This window comes from Toxorhynchites rutilus, chromosome 1 (genome assembly GCF_029784135.1).
Source record: "Toxorhynchites rutilus septentrionalis strain SRP chromosome 1, ASM2978413v1, whole genome shotgun sequence".
NCBI classification, from domain to species: Eukaryota; Metazoa; Arthropoda; class Insecta; order Diptera; family Culicidae; genus Toxorhynchites; species Toxorhynchites rutilus.
The window spans coordinates 93,011,733-93,030,711 of record NC_073744.1 but is presented as its reverse complement, the minus strand read 5'-3'; the positions used below and the strand labels follow the sequence as shown (position 1 = coordinate 93,030,711).

The 18,979-nt window shown below is 42.4% G+C and overlaps 1 protein-coding gene across 5 annotated transcripts in view; it reads right to left on the bottom strand.

Annotated features, from left to right (window-relative positions):
- LOC129762195 (inhibitory POU protein) overlaps nt 1-18,979 on the bottom strand; it is a 136,166-nt gene that overhangs the window by 52,124 nt on the left and 65,063 nt on the right. For all 5 annotated transcript variants that reach the window (XM_055760225.1, XM_055760222.1, XM_055760223.1 and 2 more), the window contains exon 4: nt 1,068-1,241. In XM_055760225.1, the coding sequence (XP_055616200.1) occupies nt 1,068-1,241 (174 nt within the window). The remainder of the gene's footprint in view (nt 1-1,067; nt 1,242-18,979) is intronic.

Genomic DNA, 18,979 nt, shown 5'->3' with positions numbered 1-18,979 from the left:
ATTTTTCTAATGTAAATTGCAGTTCACTGGCAAATATTAAGGTGCAGTGTTACTAGTTAACCACATAACCAACATCTATCCACTCAACACTATCGAAGCCTCGAGAGTAAACAATGCTTTGATTGCAGACAATGATGAGATGTAATCATGTAATTCGTTTCGGATAATAGAAGTGAAGCAATGTTTCTCCCTGTTGCAACCGAAGCGTCAAATTTTTCGCACGTGCATTTGCAAATTGACCTATCCAGCCCCACATCATTGCAGCCACGAAGTAAAGAAATTATTTTTTGGTTTTGTTATAATCATAATTGATTTCATGCTCAATCAAGTTGCACAACGTGTTGCGAAATAATCATAAATATCAATTGTAACTGGATATCGGCTTGATCCAATCTTCCATGGCACAAGTGGCACGTGCCACTCACGTGGCAACACTCAGGAGATTCATCGTATGCTAATAACAAAGATTACCTCTGGATGTTTAATCGTCGAACAAGTGTGTGTCGATCGTAAAATAAAACATCAGAATAATTTTAAGGCGCACTACAATGAGTGGGCAAATTCGTACACGTTTGCGACTGGTGCAATACAAGATTCCCATTATTTTGCAGCCGAGAACGACTTCATTGAAATCTTCTACCGACCATGTCGTCATTCTGAAATTAGGGGACTGAAGCAGCCAAACAGTTTAACTGACAATTTCCTTATTTATAGAAAAACCACCAGTATTTACATTTATTTCAATTTCTCGATTGCCACCCGTGTTGATATGAAATTCAACGCTTGGGTATAATTGTAGCTTACTCGCTGAAAAAAGCAGTGAGGGAAATTGTCATATTTAAAAGAGGGTGATTGTAAGCAGGATCACTGGGCTCTTTGGTTAAGTATGGTGTGAGAAATTCTGTCCCACCGAGTATTTCCACGACTCGGAACGAATGATTCGTCTAATTGGACAACATTGCTTTTACTTCATTGAGCATTCGTCCCAGATAAGTACTCGATATTTCCTTTGAGAGGGGCAAAAGCGGTAACTCTCCCTGTAGTTTCCATTATATAGTTTTGCTCACCTGTAACGGTCTCTGCGGTGGTCCTCCCATACTGTGGTGATACATGACATCGTGTTTCAACTGTGTGGTCATCTGTGTGTGAACGTGACCGCTTTGGTGTTTTTGAATATCCACAGCCGCCAATGCTTCAGCTCGACTCAGTATACCGTCGTTCAATCCGGAGAAAATATCACCCTGCGGGAAATATTGATTTTAAAAGATTTATATACGTTCGAGATATTCATAAGATCAAATAACATTTAAAGAACAATGCATTATTAGTGTGACCGACATCTTACACAAAGGAATGCGAAACTAGTATTTTTCTTCGTTAGCGAAAAATTGAAGCCTTTTTAGTACCAGGGACTTTCATTGCAATTCTGTTCGTTATGAAATTTGAATCGTAATAACACCCTCTGTTATTACTGTTGTTCATATGATTTAGTAGACAACTGCCGAATCTGGAATCTCCTTCAGGGAGGCCTTTGAGCAGATCAAAGTTAGAATACTCTAAGAGGACACTGATCTATCAACGGTTCAGCTAGGTTCCATTCAGGATGCTCGATTGATTGCAATAGAGCAACAAAGAAACGAACCGGTGAAACCCAAGATTTTCAATTGCTTGTATAAGTCCGATCATTCGTCTTCCTAAGTTCGAAGCCGCCGGACGCATATATATATCGTTATCGAGCAAGGAAGTGATACCGTTATTCTCGTGGCTGGTGAAGTGATCATCGCATCCTAACGGGATTCCCTATATTGCGAGTGGATTGTATCGAAGCAATCACAACAAGCGGGAAGAAGAAGGCCTGCACCGCGGGCGCTGTGTGCTGGTGAATTTGTCGCCTCTCGTGATCGACACCATCATCGTGCTGTGTTGCGATACACCGGTTCAGCTGTACTGAACGATTGACACGCGATTCGAGTTGGAAACCATTGGATCCGCACTGGGTGCAAAATAAGTATTATTAATTTCATTAGGTTAAGGTTATTAGGTTAAGAAAAAATCAAAAAAAAATTGAAAAGATAAGTAAAAAAGTACATCTGCCACTTTAAATGGCAGATGAAGGAGGAACCGTTGACATGGAGATTGAATCCACTGTCTACCCCCCTACGGGAGCTGGAAAATCGCTTAAACGCGTTCCCCTCTCGGAAGATATCTCTTTAGAGGAAAAGTTAATCCACCTGAACAAGCCCCCCTAAAAAAAATTACAAACCTTTCCTCTTCACCCCCTCAATCTCCCGCTTCCGCTCAACTCCCGAACTTGCCTCCCAGCCCTACTGATCCCGCTCCCGCTCAACAATCGACCTCGTCCTCCCCCGCAGTTGCTTCCTCTCCCCGTGTCAAGGTCTATCCAGAAGATGCACCTGGATCTGGCCCATGGATTGTTTTCTTCCGGCCCAAACCAAAGGGAAAATCCCTCAATGTCATCCAAATTTCGAAAGATCTGGCAAGATATTACTCTTCCGTGGTTGAAATTTCCAAGGTTAGACCGAACAAACTGCGTGTTGTCGTGGCTAATCGGAAGCACGCTAACGATATTGTTGTCGACAATAGGTTTGTTATAGAATATCGCGCCTATGTGCCCTGCCATAACGTAGAAATTTCGGGGGTGATTACGGAAACGGGTCTGACGAGCGAAATAATAAAAAAGAGAGATGGCAGATTTAAACAGCTCCCTTTGAAACAAATTAAAATTTTGGACTGCCATCAACTAGGAAAAGTTTCCCAGAATGGGGAAGAAAAAAAGTTCACGCCGTCCGACTCGTTTCGAGTAACTTTTGCTGGTTCCGCCCTCCCTGACTACGTTATGGTGGATAAATTAAGGCTTCCAGTGCGACTCTTCGAGCCAAAGCCCATGACTTGCAACAAATGCAAGTCAGTTGGTCATACAGCATACTATTGCGCCAACAAGGAGCGCTGTGCCACTTGCGGAGAGCAACATGAGGGGAAATCCTGCAGTGCGACTGAGCATAAATGTCCATATTGCGGGGGATCCCCACATGAGCTCTCAGCTTGTGAAACTTATAAGAGTCGCTGGGATAAACAGAAGCGCTCTTTGAAGGAACGCTCGAAGCGCACTTTTCCGGAAATTTTGAAGGGCGCTTCTCCACCGGCTCAAGAACAACAACCAATCAACACACAAAATGCCTTCGCCACGTTGCCCGTTGACGAAATGGAAGCGGACACAGCTAACGGGGGCACACCGTTCATTTTCCAAGGGAATCCCCGGCGCAAAAATGTGACCACTCCCAAAGTTCAAGGACAAGTCCCCCCGGTGACAACCCCTGTTAGCTTGCCTAAAAAATCGAGTGCAGCGGACAAGCAAAATCAGGTTCCTCCTGGCTTCCGTGGCAATAGTTCACCTTCGAACGACCCAGCACTCGAGGGGACATCAAAAACCCCAACTGTCCCTATTTTTCCGTCCAGTTCAACTTCCCAATCGGGATTTATAAAGTTGTCTGACCTTTTGGATCAAATCTTCAAGTGTTTTAATGTTTCCAACTCCATCAGAACCATTGTCATCTCAATGCTTCCAGTATTAAAGACAATTTTGCAACAATTGATGCAAACATGGCCCCTCCTTGCAATGATTATCTCTCTTGATGTCTAATTTAAATAGAGAGGTCGGATATATCACTGTTTTACAGTGGAATTGTCGTAGTCTTATCCCTAAATTGGATACATTCAAATTTTTAATTCATAAGTTCAATTGTGATGTTTTTGCTCTGTCGGAAACTTGGCTTTCTTCGCGAGATGATCTCTCTTTCCATGATTTCAATATTATACGCTTGGACCGTGATGACAGATACGGAGGGGTGCTATTGGGGATCAACAAGTGCCACTCATTTTTTCGAATTGACCTTCCACCTATTGGAGGGATTGAAGCTGTTGCTTGTCATGCAAACATCAGAGGAAAAGGCCTCTGTATTGTCAGCTTGTATTGGCCTCCGAGAGCTGCGGTTAGCCGCAAGCAACTTGTTGACATGTGCTCACTTCTTCCTGAGCCACGATTGATCTTGGGAGACTTCAACTCTCACGGAACTGCCTGGAGGGAACAGTACGACGACAATCGTTCATCGTTGATATATGACCTTTGTAACAGCTTCAATATGACCGTTTTGAATACTGGGGAAACAACACGTGTTCCTAAACCTCCTGCTAAACCAAGTGCTCTTGACCTCTCGCTTTGCTCGAATTCACTATCGTTAGATTGCAAATGGAATGTAATCCAGGACCCCAACGGTAGTGATCACTTGCCAATCAAAATTTCCATCACCATTGGGTCGAATTCTTCTGAATCTATAAACATGGCATATGACCTCACAAGACACATTGACTGGAAAAAATATTCGGACGCGATTGCTCTAGCCATCAATTCCAGAGATGGTTTGCCTCCATTGGAGGAGTATAACTTCATTTCTCGTTTGATCAGCGCGGTTCGCGCTCAAACGAAACCCATCCCAGGCTCCACTATTCGTCGAAGGCCTCCCAATCCATGGTGGGATAGCCAATGTTCCAAGCTTTATCAGGATAAATCGAACGCATTCAAAGCTTTTCGGAAACGTGGAACCATTGAAAATTTTCAATCGTATTTGGACCTTGAAAATCAATTTAAAAACTTGATCAAAGGGAAAAAACGTGCCTATTGGCGAAATTTCGTGGGAGGTTTGTCACGAGAATCGTCAATGAAAAAATTATGGAAAGTGGCTCGAAACATGAGAAATCGCTCTTCAATGAATGAAAGCGAAGAATATTCACATCGATGGATTTTCAATTTTGCACGGAAGGTTTGTCCTGATTCCGCTCCTGTGCAAAAAATTGTTCGAGATATACCACAAGATAGGTGCGATCTTGATTCCGAGTTTTCGATGGTAGAATTCTCTCTTGCTCTCCTTTCTTGTAACAATTCGGCTCCGGGAACGGATAGAATTAAGTTCAACTTGTTGAAAAACCTCCCTGATTCGGTTTCTGGAGCATAATATTGTTCCAGATAATTGGAGACAAGTAAGAGTTATAGCTATTCAAAAACCCGGAAAACCCGCGTCCGACTTCAATTCGTACCGCCCAATAGCAATGCTGTCTTGTATACGGAAATTGTTGGAGAAAATGATCTTGTTTCGCCTTGATCGATGGGTTGAAACGAATGGCCTACTCTCAGATACACAATATGGGTTCCGTAGGGGCAAGGGAACGAATGATTGTCTTGCGTTGCTTTCTTCAGAAATTCAATTGGTTTACGCCGAAAAAAAAACAAATGGCTTCAGTATTCTTGAACATGAAGGGGGCCTTTGATTCTGTTTCAATAGAGGTTTTGTCAGACAAATTATACTCTCGGGGTCTACCGCCTCTATTGAATAATATGTTATATAACTTGCTTTGTGAGAAACATTTGAATTTTTCTCATGGGGATTCGACAGTAAGTCGGATCTCCTACATGGGAGTCCCGCAGGGCTCATGTTTAAGCCCCCTTTTGTACAACTTCTATGTAAGCGACATCGACAATTGCCTTACACAAAATTGCAACCTAAGACAACTTGCAGATGATGGGGTGGTGTCTGTCGTAGGATCAAACTAATCCGACCTGCAAGGACCCTTACAAGATACTTTGAACAATTTTTCAACCTGGGCCATTGGGCTAGGGATCGAATTCTCCACGGAGAAAACAGAGATGGTGGTTTTTTCTAGGAAGCATAGACCAGCAAAACCAAAGCTTCAACTTTTGGGTAAACCGATCACTCATGCTATGTCATTCAAGTATCTTGGGGTCTGGTTCGACTCCAAATGTACTTGGGGGGCCCATATTAGGTATCTGAGTAAAAAATGTCAAAAAAGAATAAACTTTCTCCGTACAATTACCGGCACCTGGTGGGGAGCCCATCCCGAAGATCTTATAATGTTGTATCGAACAACTATTCTCTCAGTGATGGAGTATGGCAGTTTCTGTTTTCAATCAGCTGCCAAAACACACCTCATTAAATTTGAGCGAATTCAGTATCTTTGTCTTCGTATTGCGTTGGGATGTATGCCCTCGACGCATACCATGAGCCTCGAGGTTTTGGCCCACTAAAAGATCGCTTCAATTTATTATCTCTTCGGTTCCTCATCCGGTGTAAGGTTATGAACCCATTGGTGATCGGAAATTTTGAGCAACTGAGCGAGCTAAATTTTCATTCTGGATTTATGAGCTCATATCATGAATTCATCTCCATGCAGGTTGATCCTTCTTCGTATATTCCCAACCGTGTTTGTTTCGCTGACTACATCAATTCCTCTGTACATTTTGATCTGTTCATGAAGGAGAAAATCCATGATATTCCAGATTACCTTCTATCGGGGATCGTTCCTACGATCTTCAATGCAACGTATGGGCGTATCAATTGTGATAATATGTATTTTACTGATGGGTCCTCTATGAATGAGTCCATAGGATTTGGAGTGTTCAACGTATTTTTAGCACCTCACACAGTCTTCAGTATCCTTGCTCAGTATATATTGCTGAATTGGCAGCAATACACTGGGCGCTGGACAGCGTCGCCTCACGACCTGTTGCACACTATTACATTGTAACGGATAGTCTTAGCTCTGTCGAAGCTATCCGTTCAGTGAGGCCGGAAAAGCACTCGCCGTACTTCCTTGAGAGAATACGAGAAATTTTGAGTGCTTTAACCAGACGCTGTTATGTCATTACCTTTGTCTGGGTCCCTTCACATTGCTCAATTCCGGGTAATGAGAGGGCTGACTCATTAGCAAAGGTAGGTGCAATTGAAGGCGAAATTTGTCAGTGTCAAATCGCCTTCAATGAATTTTATTCTTTAGTTCGTAAAAATACCATCGTTAACTGGCAACGCAAATGGAACGAAGATGAATTGGGCCGGTGGCTCCACTCAACTATCCCTAAGGTTAGCCTTAAACCATGGTTCAAAAGTCTGGACTTGAGTCGGGACTTTATTCGCACCTTCTCCCGACTCATGTCCAATCACTGTTCGTTAAACGCGCTACTCTTTCGTTTTGATCTTGCCGACAGCAATATCTGTGCCTGTGGCCAAGGTTACCACGACATCGAACACGTTGTTTGGTCGTGCGAGGAGTATCTTGTTGCCAGATCGAATTTAGAAAACTCTCTTCGGGCTAGAGGAAGGCAGCCCAATGTGCCGGTGAGAGATGTGTTGGCTCGGTTAGACCTTGATTACATGTCCCAAATATATGTCTTCCTAAAAGGTATCGATCTTCGTGTCTGATTGTCCTTATATCCTTATATTCTCCTTTTCCTTTTCCTTCGCGAGAAATCAAATCCCTTCTTATTAACAATAGAATAAGGAGAAATGTAAATACATATTAGATATAAGATAGGCTTAAGAATTGAGTGTAATGAATGTGAGTGTGAATGTGAGAGTGAACATTGTCAACATATCCTTTTATCCTTTCCTTTTCCTGAAGAAAATATGTCACCCTTCTAAACTCGAGTAGACCGCAAGTAATCGGTTTTCTACACCATTAACATTAGAATTAAGGAAAAATGTTTATATATACTTGTAACAATACAGTCAGGAGTTTGGCTCCTTTAAACTTATGTAACTGAGCCTGTAAAAATAAACGATTTAATAATAAATAAGTCCGATTGTCTAGTCCTTTCTTACAAAGACCAGCAATCTTCGGATTGGTTGAAGAAAGTGGTTTCCAGTATAGCCCTGAGAGATGACACGAAACTGGTTGCTCTAGACGCAAAAAACATACCGAGTTCAAAAATTTCTAATGCTTTTTTTCCACAAAGCGCATTCAGCGACGAGAGACTCAAGAGACTTATAGAGAGCCAAAACGAAAATCTCTCCACCGATAAATGGCGCAAGCCATTTAAAACTCGCAATCAAGCCAAATAAAAACTCGAAGAAACTCCTGGGCGTCCTAAGAAGATATTGGACCAAGAAACGAGGAACCTGAAAACTCCCAGATAATCTGAAGCTTTCAGAGACTAGTGACTCCAAACGTGTCACTTGAGGTTTCTCGTGAAGATCCTCCGAAAATTAGGACGTTCGACAATCTGATTGTTCCTGGCCCAAGCGGTACAAACTTAACGACTTCCGCAAACAGGCTAGGAACTTCGATTATGCTGAGTGAAAAAGGTGAGTTTCTTCAAAACCGGAATCACTCCGGATCCAAAATGAACACGGATACTGGAACAAGCGAAAAATCTATCCATATTCTCAAACAAACAGATGGGATTCCGATTCTCCCAAACGAACCTATAGATCGAACAACTCAACTTAATGTGAAACACTAAGGCTCTGCAAATGAACCCCCATCATGCTAAAGCAGCGTCGAGCGTGTTATCCAGGAGGTTAATAAAAGACGCTGGGATCTAGCTCTTGCCCAAGAGCCTTGGTTTCACAAAGGACCATGTAAGTTGTTCTGGGATGACAAGCATACTCCCCAAGAACTGCTGTCTTAGTTAAAAAATACCCCAATCGTTGCAAGACTCAATAAAACTCTAGCAAAAGACCACTCAAACAGGCTTGGTTCCCTTCAAAAAAGCCCATAGCAGACATGACTTCCGCTTATAATACGTCTCCCAATCTCGCGGCTGCTGTCGTTGTCCGACGTGAGCCAAAGTAGCTGAATTCGTCAACAACCTCGAACTGTTACCGACTGCTCATTGCGGGTCGTTATTGGATGCGGAAGTTCGGATAGATGGTATCATACGCTGCTTTGAAATTGATGAACAGATGGTGCGTGGGGAGTCTGTCTGTCTGAAAATAATTTGAGATAACACTTTGTAAGCAGCATTGAGGACGGTGATTGCACGAATTCTCACAGTCCAGCTTGTTGCCCTTTTTGTAGATCGGGCAGATAACCCCATCCTTCCACTCCACCGGCAGTTGTTCTGCAATCCAAATTCTCACAATCAGCCGGTGCAGACAAATGGCCAGCTAGTGACCATTCTATCCTGGATTCCTCGAGTCGAGAAAGACGCACCACGCTCGATATGGGGTACAGACTAGGGGTCGTTGCTGATTAATGGTCAGCTGCATCCCAATAGGAAGTATCCCGTGTCGGGCACACGTACAGAGCATCGAAGACTGCGACATACCAATTATGAGAACAAATGTAATACTAACCTCGAGTCAACCGCGAGTAATCGGTTACATATTACTAACATAGTCTAAGCAAACATTGTCAAAATATTGAACTCCCGGCCCCGTTAGGCTGATGCCATATGAGCCTTAATAAAATATATATTTTGGATAAAAAAAAAATGGCCAGCTTATCCGGGTCCATCTTAATAAACTCCGCTCCGATGCCATCCTTCTCAGCGAATTTATTGTTCTTCAGCTGGTTGATAGTGTCCTTAACTTCGCTTATCGTTGGAGCTGGCACTTCCTCCACGTTTGTCCCACCGACGAAATTGCTTTCCCCGCCGCCATGGTCCTCTGCCCCGCCATTCAGGTGTTCGTCGAAGTGCTGCTTCCACATTTCCGTCACTTCTGTCTGTATGTATGTCTAAATGTCCATTATCTAAATACCACCTTGCCTACCAATCAGGCAAATCCACAATCACAGTGTTACACACGCTTGTGACGAAAATTGAAAAATCGCTTTCGTCAAAAGAAGCCGTATTATGCGCGTTTCTTGACATCGAAGGTGCATTCGATAATGCTTCTTTTCGTTCAATGGCGCAGGCTATGAAAAGAAGACATTTCGATGTTTGTATAGCCGAATGGATCCAAGGCATGCTCACAAATAGGCAAACCACCTCCAGATATGGGCGGGTCGTCCACATCTGTGATTGCAACAAAGGGTTGTCCACAAGGAGGCGTATTATCACCTCTCCTTTGGTCACTAGTAGTTGATGACCTTCTGAGAAGCTTAGCGGCGAAATGTTTGAAGTCGTGGGCTTTCTCGATGATCCAGTCATATTGATACGTGGCAAACTCAACGACGTGATATGGAGCAGCATGCAGAAGGTCTTAAACGGCACACAATCATGGTGTATCACAGAAGGTCGGTCTGAGCATAAATCCCTCAAAAACAACAATTATTCCTTTCACCAAAAAGAAAATACAGACTCTGCAGTCTTTACTTCTTGGGAGAGAGGAAATAAAAACCAGCGCTTCAGTGAAAAATGATAGGAAGAACATGGGGCCTGAAAACAAAAAGATTACGTGGGTCTACCCTACCATTGTGCGGCCTAGAGTAACCTATGCTTCATTAGTATGGTGGCCGAAGACTAAAGAAACAATAGCTACTAAAAAACTAGACAAACTCCAACGGCTGGCACGCGTTGCTATAACTGGAACAATGCAAAGCACACCCTCAAAGGCATTGGAGGCTATCTTTCGCCTCTTACCTTTGAACCAGCATGTTCAGCCAGAGGCTAAGAAAAGCGCACTAAAGCTTAAAATGTGGAAAAAATTCTAGACGGGAACAAAACTGATCACTTGAGAATCCTGAATCTCTTACTCTTTGGACCAGCCTCAGAGATGAATAGTGATTGGATGGAACCTGAACTAATTTTGACATTCCATACAGAGTAATCGAACTTTCTCGTTCAGTATGGGATGAAGGTGGTCCCAATGTTCGTAATAATTCAATCCGTGACCGGAATAAATCACCGCGGTAAACAACTGCAACTGAAATGACCGCTCAGAAAATGTGTAGCAGGCAAGAAATAATGTGGCGCGAGAAAAACATGATGGATATAAATGCCTCACAGAAAGAACGTGATTTCTATTGTAAATTAATACTTCGTTTTTTGAAATTTATTCTGAGGTCAATGTAATGGAGCGAAGTCTCTATTTAACGAGGATATGGAACCGCCTACTACACTTTTTGACGTAGGACTACGTCTTTCATTTCTGTACCGGGGTGTAAGTTCAAAGTTTCGAAAGCGAGAGAGTGACGCTGGACTGCAAGGTTTTGAATGTTAATACCTCTTTACCGGCTGAATGGAGTGGTATAATAATCACTTCACCCGAAAGATAAAATGTCAACGAATTATATGATTATCACTTATTGGACCAAAAAATAATTTCAATAGCTTCAAAATTGCTTTAATATCAAGCTATTGAAGTCATAACAATCTAGCTCATTGATAATGATTGGTGATCGCAATGTGTTCCCGAACACGGACGTAAACTCTAGGCTCATGGAGAAACCGTCATAGCGAATACATGCAAGCTGTGATTTCTTTCGCTCGCTTCCATTAGTGTTTGGGAAATCATAGCGGACACATGCAAGGCGTGAGTACTTTTACTCGCATCAGTTTCTGTTCTGCTTTCACATGGAACAGTCATGAAAAATCGCCACATCACTATAAAAACGAAATGAATTTCATGCAAGGTTATATAGACTGTATTTCGTTTTCACCATGAAATGGTGCCCTCAGTTTCTATCCTGCGCACGAAGACCAAAATGAATCGCGTATCGAACATATTCAGTTGCTTTTACAAGGCCACTCAAATTTCATCGGTTCGTTTCGGGAGCACCAACAAGTTCGAAATAGTTGAATTTTATGTTAATAACAATTCCATGCTCATCCACCCACACACTTCAAAGAAAACTTTCAGCAAACTTTCAAAATATTCATTCATTCATTCAATAAGAATTGATTCAGATGCAATTTCAAATAAATGATTACCGAGCCAACGGTAGTCCGACGTCTACCTTGCGATTATATCACAGATATAACCCTCTTCTTGTTTTTTTTTGAGTGGTTGTTTTTGTTACAGTTGTTTTCTGGTGTGATTTATTCCGGAAACCATAAGCATTGACCGGAATAAATCACCGCAGAAAACGACTGCAACAGAAACAACCTCTCAGAAAAAGTGTAGTAGGCTAGAAATATTGTTGCGTGGTATTGTATTTCAAAATGCACTTTTGTTCAGATGCTTTATTCCCATAGCTTACTTTTCCCCGAGTAGCTTGAGCTTCTTTGCGAGTATAACGTTCACAATGGTGGCGGCCTTTACCACGGGTTCTGGAATAGACGAAGCACCGATGGTGAAACACTTGCTGCAATTAGACCTGTAGCACCTTCAGGTAATGGAATCGAACAATCGGCAGAGGTCTGAGCTGTAATTTCACAGTTTCATTCACGGCATTTCTCGACGCCTGCACACACAAGGTAGTACCATTGTCCACACTTGTCGCAAGCCATCGTTCGTGCGGCTGTCATCCGGAAGTTGGCATGAGCCACAGCATATAGGAACAATTTCGTTTCGATCGTCGATCCTCGGCATAGCAATTTATTCTTCCATTGCGGCTTCAACATGTTTTTCAATGTGGTGACAGCACAAAACAGAATTCCGGGGAAATTCGGGAAAGAGTTGAAAAATCTATTTATGGTTCAATTTTTCAAATTTGGCTTGCATAGAACCATAGCGCTTTCCTCACACTACGTAACAATAATAAGTTTCTTTTCAAAATAGTTCTATCGAATTCTCTGCGGAGAAAACTGAAATGGTCGTTTTTTCTAGGAAGCACGAACCCGCCCAATTCCAGCTTTACCTATCCGGCAAAACGATCCAACACTCTATGTTTTTCAAATACCTGGGTGTATATTTTGATTCTAAATGTACCTGGGGGAGACACATTGCGTATTTGAAACTGAAATGCCAGCAAAGAATCAATTTTCTCCAAACAATAACCGGAACTTGGTGGGGTGCCCATCCAGGAGACCTCATTCAGTTGTACAAAACAACGATATTATCAGTGTTAGAATATGGCAGTTTTTGCTTCTGATCAGCTGCCAGGATTCATATTCTCAAGCTGGAGAGAATACAATATCGTTGCTTGCGTATAGCCATGGGGTGTTTGCATTCGACACATACGATGAGTCTCGAAGTTTTGGCAGGAGTACCCCCGCTTACTCTTCGGTATTATCCTACAGATTTCTCATCCGTTGCAAGATCTTGAATCCAATGGTGATTGATAACTTCGAAAATCTACTCCAACTGACTCCTCAGTCAAGTTTTATGTCTTTATACCATGAGTACCTTACCCACGACGTGCACCCTTCACCAGGCATCTCCAACCAAGTTTGCTTCCCATACTTCTGCAATTCCTCTGTCATTTTTGATCTGTCCATGCGACAAAAAATCCATGGAATCCCAGATCACCTACGCTCCGATTATATTTATTCCGCCGATATTTTCGGCAGAATATGGGAAAGTTAAATCTGATAAAATGTTCTTTACTGACGGTTCATTCATAAACGGGTCCACTGGCTTCGGCATCTTCAATGAAAATTCCAGTGCCTCTTAAAAACTCAAAGATCCTTGTTCCGTGTATGTCGCTGAACTGGGAGCGATATATTACGCATTATGGATCATTGAAACATTGCCCATCGACCACTATTTTATTTTTTCAGACAGTCTCAGCTCAATAGAGGCAATCCGCTCAATGAAAGATGATAAACGCTCATCTTATTTTCTAACTAGAATAAGACAACTATTGAGTGTTTTGGTCGAAAAATTATTCAAGATTACCTTAGCATGGGTTCCCTCTCATTGCTCGATTCCGGGGAATGAGAAAGCGGACTCGCTAGCTAAGGTGGGCGCTTTATAAGGCACACTTTTTGAAAGGCAAATTGCTTATAATGAATTTTTCCACATTCCTCGTCAGTATACGCTCGTAAGTTGGCAGCGCATGTGGAGTGGTGATGAGTTCGGTCGTTAGTTACACACGATTATCCCTAAGGTCTCGACGAGTGCATGGTTCAAGGGATTGAATGTAGGTAGTGATTTCATTCGCGTGATATCTCGGCTTATGTCTAATCACTACAACCTAAACGCGCATCTCTATCGCATTGGGCTCGCAGCAAACAATCGTTGTGATTGTGGCGATGGCTACCACGACATCGAGCATGTTGTCTGGTAGTGTATTCGGTTCCATGCTGCTCGCTCTCAGTTCTCTAGAGCACTGAAAGCACAAGGCAGACAATCGGATATCCCCGTCCGGGATATCTTAGGTAGCCGGGATCCTGATCTTCTGCTTCATCTATACCTGTTCCTCAGAAACGCCGATGTCAACGTTTAATGATGTTATCCTTCGTTGTGTCCCCGTTTCATATCCTTCCTATCCGATCGATAAACTTTTACTTAGTCGCGGCAATACATACACACACTCTTTACAGATGCACGGGCCGAAGGTTGTGCAGTCCACTGATCATTCAACAAGAGCCAAAGGTTGTACCGCTCATGACAACTCTACACGAGCTGATGATTGAGCCGGCTAGTGACCATTCTATCCTGGATTCCTCGAGTCGAGAAAGACGCGCCACGCTAGATATGGGGTACAGACTAGGGGGGCGTTGCTGATTAATGGTCAGCTGCATCCCAATAGGAAGTATCCCGTGTCGGTCACACGTACAGAGCATCGAAGACTGCAACATACCAATTATGAGAACACTTGTAATACAAACCTCGAGCCAACCGCGAGTAATCGGTTACATATTACTAACATAGTAGTAAGCAAACATTGTCGAAATATTGAACTCCCGGTCCCGTTAGGCTGACGCCATATGAGCTTCAATAAAATATATATTTTGGATAAAAAAAAAAATTTACAGATAGCATATGCAAGGTCTTCTGATTTAAGCTTTAATCTAGATTTAACAGACTTGTGTATCTTAAACTTGTGTATTTTAAAGAAAACAAATTCACAAAAACTTGATGGGAAATGATGGGAGGTCTCCGTAGCCACATTGGTTGCGCGTTCCCTTAGTAAGCGATCGATAGTGAGTTCAAAACTCAGGGCCCTCATTGACCATCTTTGTGTTGTTTCATAATAACCACGTCCACGCAACAATCATTAGAACTGGAGAAGGATCCACGGTCGAAATAAGATCGATTCATCCATACAACTGCTCTGCTCTGCAAGACACATCGGGTTGCTGTTCTATAAATAACTCAACAATGATCAATCAACTGTCTCCCTTGTCCGGTCTAACTGGATAATGGAAAACAGAAGGAAAACTCTTACGCCTAAACGGCTACTGTGTAAATCTGGTTCTAATGGTCCAAATCAAAGAAGGCGCCTTAATGTATTCTCAGGTCGATGATGAACGAAAGTTTATCAACCATTGATTAAAATTTGGTTGATTTGTGTAATCACTAACTTTTGAATTATATAATCGTCGAAAAATAGAAGCACGACACTTCTTTTCTCAAATATGTTTATTTCGTTGATAACCGGCGATTTAAATTCCTGCAAGAACCGCTTTCAATTTATATACCGCGGAGTGTGTTTTCTGATACAAGTATATTTTCATTCATACGCATGTACACAATTTTCACATGAGACCGGACACACTCCGTGCACGGATAAAAGTTTTAATGCTCGTCATCTCCTCCTGCTTCTGTTAAATTTATTCCGGGTAAAAGTTTTTCCAGTTTGCGACCTATATAGACTCACAAGCATGTAAACATTATCAATCATTCACCTTCCCGCCAATGATAACCTCGTTGTATGAGAGCTAGCGAGAAATAGAACGGGGATCCAGAGTTGAACTCATTCGTTTTTGGGGGGCAAGCTTCCTGTTTAGTAATAAATTTAACATTGACTTGCCATTGCGCAGCAAAAATTCCGATCGATGCTCAAGTCATTAATAGAACCAGCTGTATCTGAAAAAAATCAGCGCTTTGAATAATACTCTTCTCTATATTCCTGAATCCGAAAAGCTCAAGGAATTTGACAAATCCAATGAACGTGTATAAACATTGGTGCACAGCTGCACAACGGTATCTACACGGTGCTGCTCTACCGCTCTCTGGCTCACTCATTCATGCTCCCTATCACTCTACTTTCCTTCTTGTGAGTGTTGAAAAATTTACAACATTCATCATTCATCATTCATATGGTTAAGGGCGCTCATAACGAACAATGTAGTGAAATATTTATGAGATGTCTGGACAATTTTTTAATAAGGCCGATTCGCTTCATATGTACGTGCTTAGATATTTTTTTGGGTTTATCCAAGCATCATGTACACAGTTTAGCGCGTATTTCTTATTTTTCGTGAAAGTGGGCATGGAAAAGCAGTCTTGGGATTAGCCATTTTCTTGATTGACACTTGTGTTCAATTCAAAAAAGACTTTCACTAAAAATAAAGAAAACACGTGTTATGAAGCGATATCGGCCGTTTGGTTAAATAACTGTACCTAATAAAATGAAACTATATACTATATACTATAGAGAGTTGCACATATTTTCGACAATCATCTTATATCAGTGGTTAGGTTAGATTAACGAATTTTGAGATATTATCTTTATCAATGACGATCTGATATCAGAAAGAGCTCATGAATTATTAAAGCTCTTTGAAAATAGTTGAATCGCGAAATGAATCAGTTCCTTTGGAAATACTTTTTGGGTCATTGAATCTTAAGTTCTATACCATTTCAAAGAAATATTTTTCAACATGTAAAGAACGATAAAACATATAAATACGCTTGATATTCATCCACATATTTTTTACGAGCCCTCATGCGACATGCTATACTTAGAATCGTTTCACGTTTTTGTGTGTAACAAACATATTTCATGAACATCGAAAATTTTCCGAGTTACAATCAAATTGCCGATAGTATTTTGTGACTAGCCAAAAAAAAAGTTCCTTTACATCATTTTACCGAAATTCAAAATATTGAAAATGAAAGTTCTCCTGATAGCATGCTACCTAGAGACATACTACCATGTTACAAATTAATGTACGAGTACATAATTAATCTTCAAAGTAGTTCCCGTCGGTGGAGATGCACTTGTGTCAGGTTCCAGCGACTTTTGCTTCACAGCATTAAAATGGTTTCCCCGTAGTGGCCCTCCGAGTTTATCGATTGAAGGATGCCATATGGTGCGAGATAAAGGTAATGGGTGGTTATTGAACGGCAGCGATGTCGTTTTGACCACACATGGTACTCCTTTTTCTTCGGGTTAATATGTCAATGACATTTCAGGACTAGGATCGTCATCAATATCTTTTTTGGGCACTTTTGGAGTGTTCATAATACTAGTACAATTGTGTTTTTGATAGAATATGGTCTCCGTGGTACTACTGAATATTTTAAATGATCGGAATACTATTTTGTTTTCGATGAAAAAAATACTGCAAGCATGTTTCACATTTCTGTCAGATGTTGGATTTATCAGGCAGCAGATGTAAACCTGGCCTGTAAGGTAGTTCCCTCCCTACGGTGCATTCTGGGTGGCGCTGAATGAACTACAACAAACTCCGAGCGTCTGTTCACCATGAAGTTGCGGCTCAAGTAGCGTCTGTCTGGCATCCAGCGGCTAAATACGAAATGATCTTCCCCCGAAGCTATAGCTGAGATGGCAAACCCGTCACGGAGGATAGTGTCCTTAGGCTAATCACCCATTGAACCCGAAATCGATCTTTCAAGAACACCGGCTACCTTCGGGACATGCACTACTGTACTCTGGCTTACGTGGTGACAACGCTCCACACCACCGTGAAGTAGGCTTCCCGCTCAGCGTGTGGACCCACTCGGCACTCTTGAAGTAGAAGCCTAAAGCAGCAGGGTGATCGTAGCCAGATTCAGAACACAGGTGCGAAATCTTACGATAATCCAGAGTTACGCGTCAAGCAACGCTGCCGAACCACAGGAAAAGGAGAGCCGCCGTCGTGGAAAATATTCCGAAAGGTGACTTCAACGTGAAGATAGGTTTCGACAACTATGAGCGCGTCATGAGACGCCACGGTCTAGGCGAAATGAGCGAAAACGGCGAACTGCTTGCAGAGTTTTGTGGCAACAACGACATGGTGATTGGTGGCACGCTCTTTCCCTATCGACCAGCCGTGGGTCTTAAGTGATGGTTACGCTGAGAATCAGATTGACCACATTTGCATCAGTCGAATGTTTAGACGGAGTCTGCTTGGCGTGCGGAATAAACGGAGTGCCGACATGGCTTCCGACCCCCATATTCTCATCGGAGAAATCCGTCTACGCGTAGCGCGAGTTCAACGGAAGGAAGAAAAGCTCGGTCGTTGATTTAACACACGGCGACTAGAAGATCCTAACGTGAAAAGGTCCTTTGTGGATGAACTTGGCACCAGAGCCGAGGATGTTCCTGTTGGTGGCAGCGTCGAGGACCAGTGGACCGCCATAAACAACACATTCATCGCAACCAGCGAGAATCACACGAGTTAACTGTAAACCCAGAGAAAAGAAGGGACGCCAAAGTCGTGACAGAGCGGCAAAGAACCAAGAGAGGAAAGATACAGCTCGTCGTCGGTATCGTCGTCGGACCTGGAAGTAAAGCGCTCGTATCGACGGGACAAGCTCGCTAACAAGGAGGAGAGAATCGCTACAACCGGTAACCTTCGCCTCCTCTACGATGTTTCACGAAGCCTAAACGGAGGAAGGATAAGTACTAAGATGCCTGTGAAAGACGTGACAGGTCTTCTTCTGTAGGAGTATTGTACCACTGCGACCATTAGTTCGATCTATTGTAGTGACGTGACTGGTCAGTTGATAACTGACCCTACTGATCAGCTGTAACGCTGATTCGAACACTTCGAGCAGCTGGTTCAAGTCCCCGCGAGCACTAGCCACCACACCCCAGCGTAAGCCACCTTTTTGTTTTGCATTATCAGCAAAAATCTTGCATCATTTAGTCGTAAATGACTGGATGCAGGGCATCCTTACCAAGGTTCCAAAGAAAGAGGACCTGACTGAATGCGACAATAATACTAGTACAATTGTGTTTTTGATAGAATATGGTCTCCGTGGTACTGCTGAATATTTTAAATGATCGGAATACTATTTTGTTTTCGATGAAAAAAATACTGCAAGCATGTTTCACATTTCTGTCAGATGTTGGATTTATCAGGCAGCAGATGTAAACCTGGCCTGTAAGGTAGTTCCCTCCCTACGGTGCATTCTGGGTGGCGCTGAATGAACTACAACAATCTCCG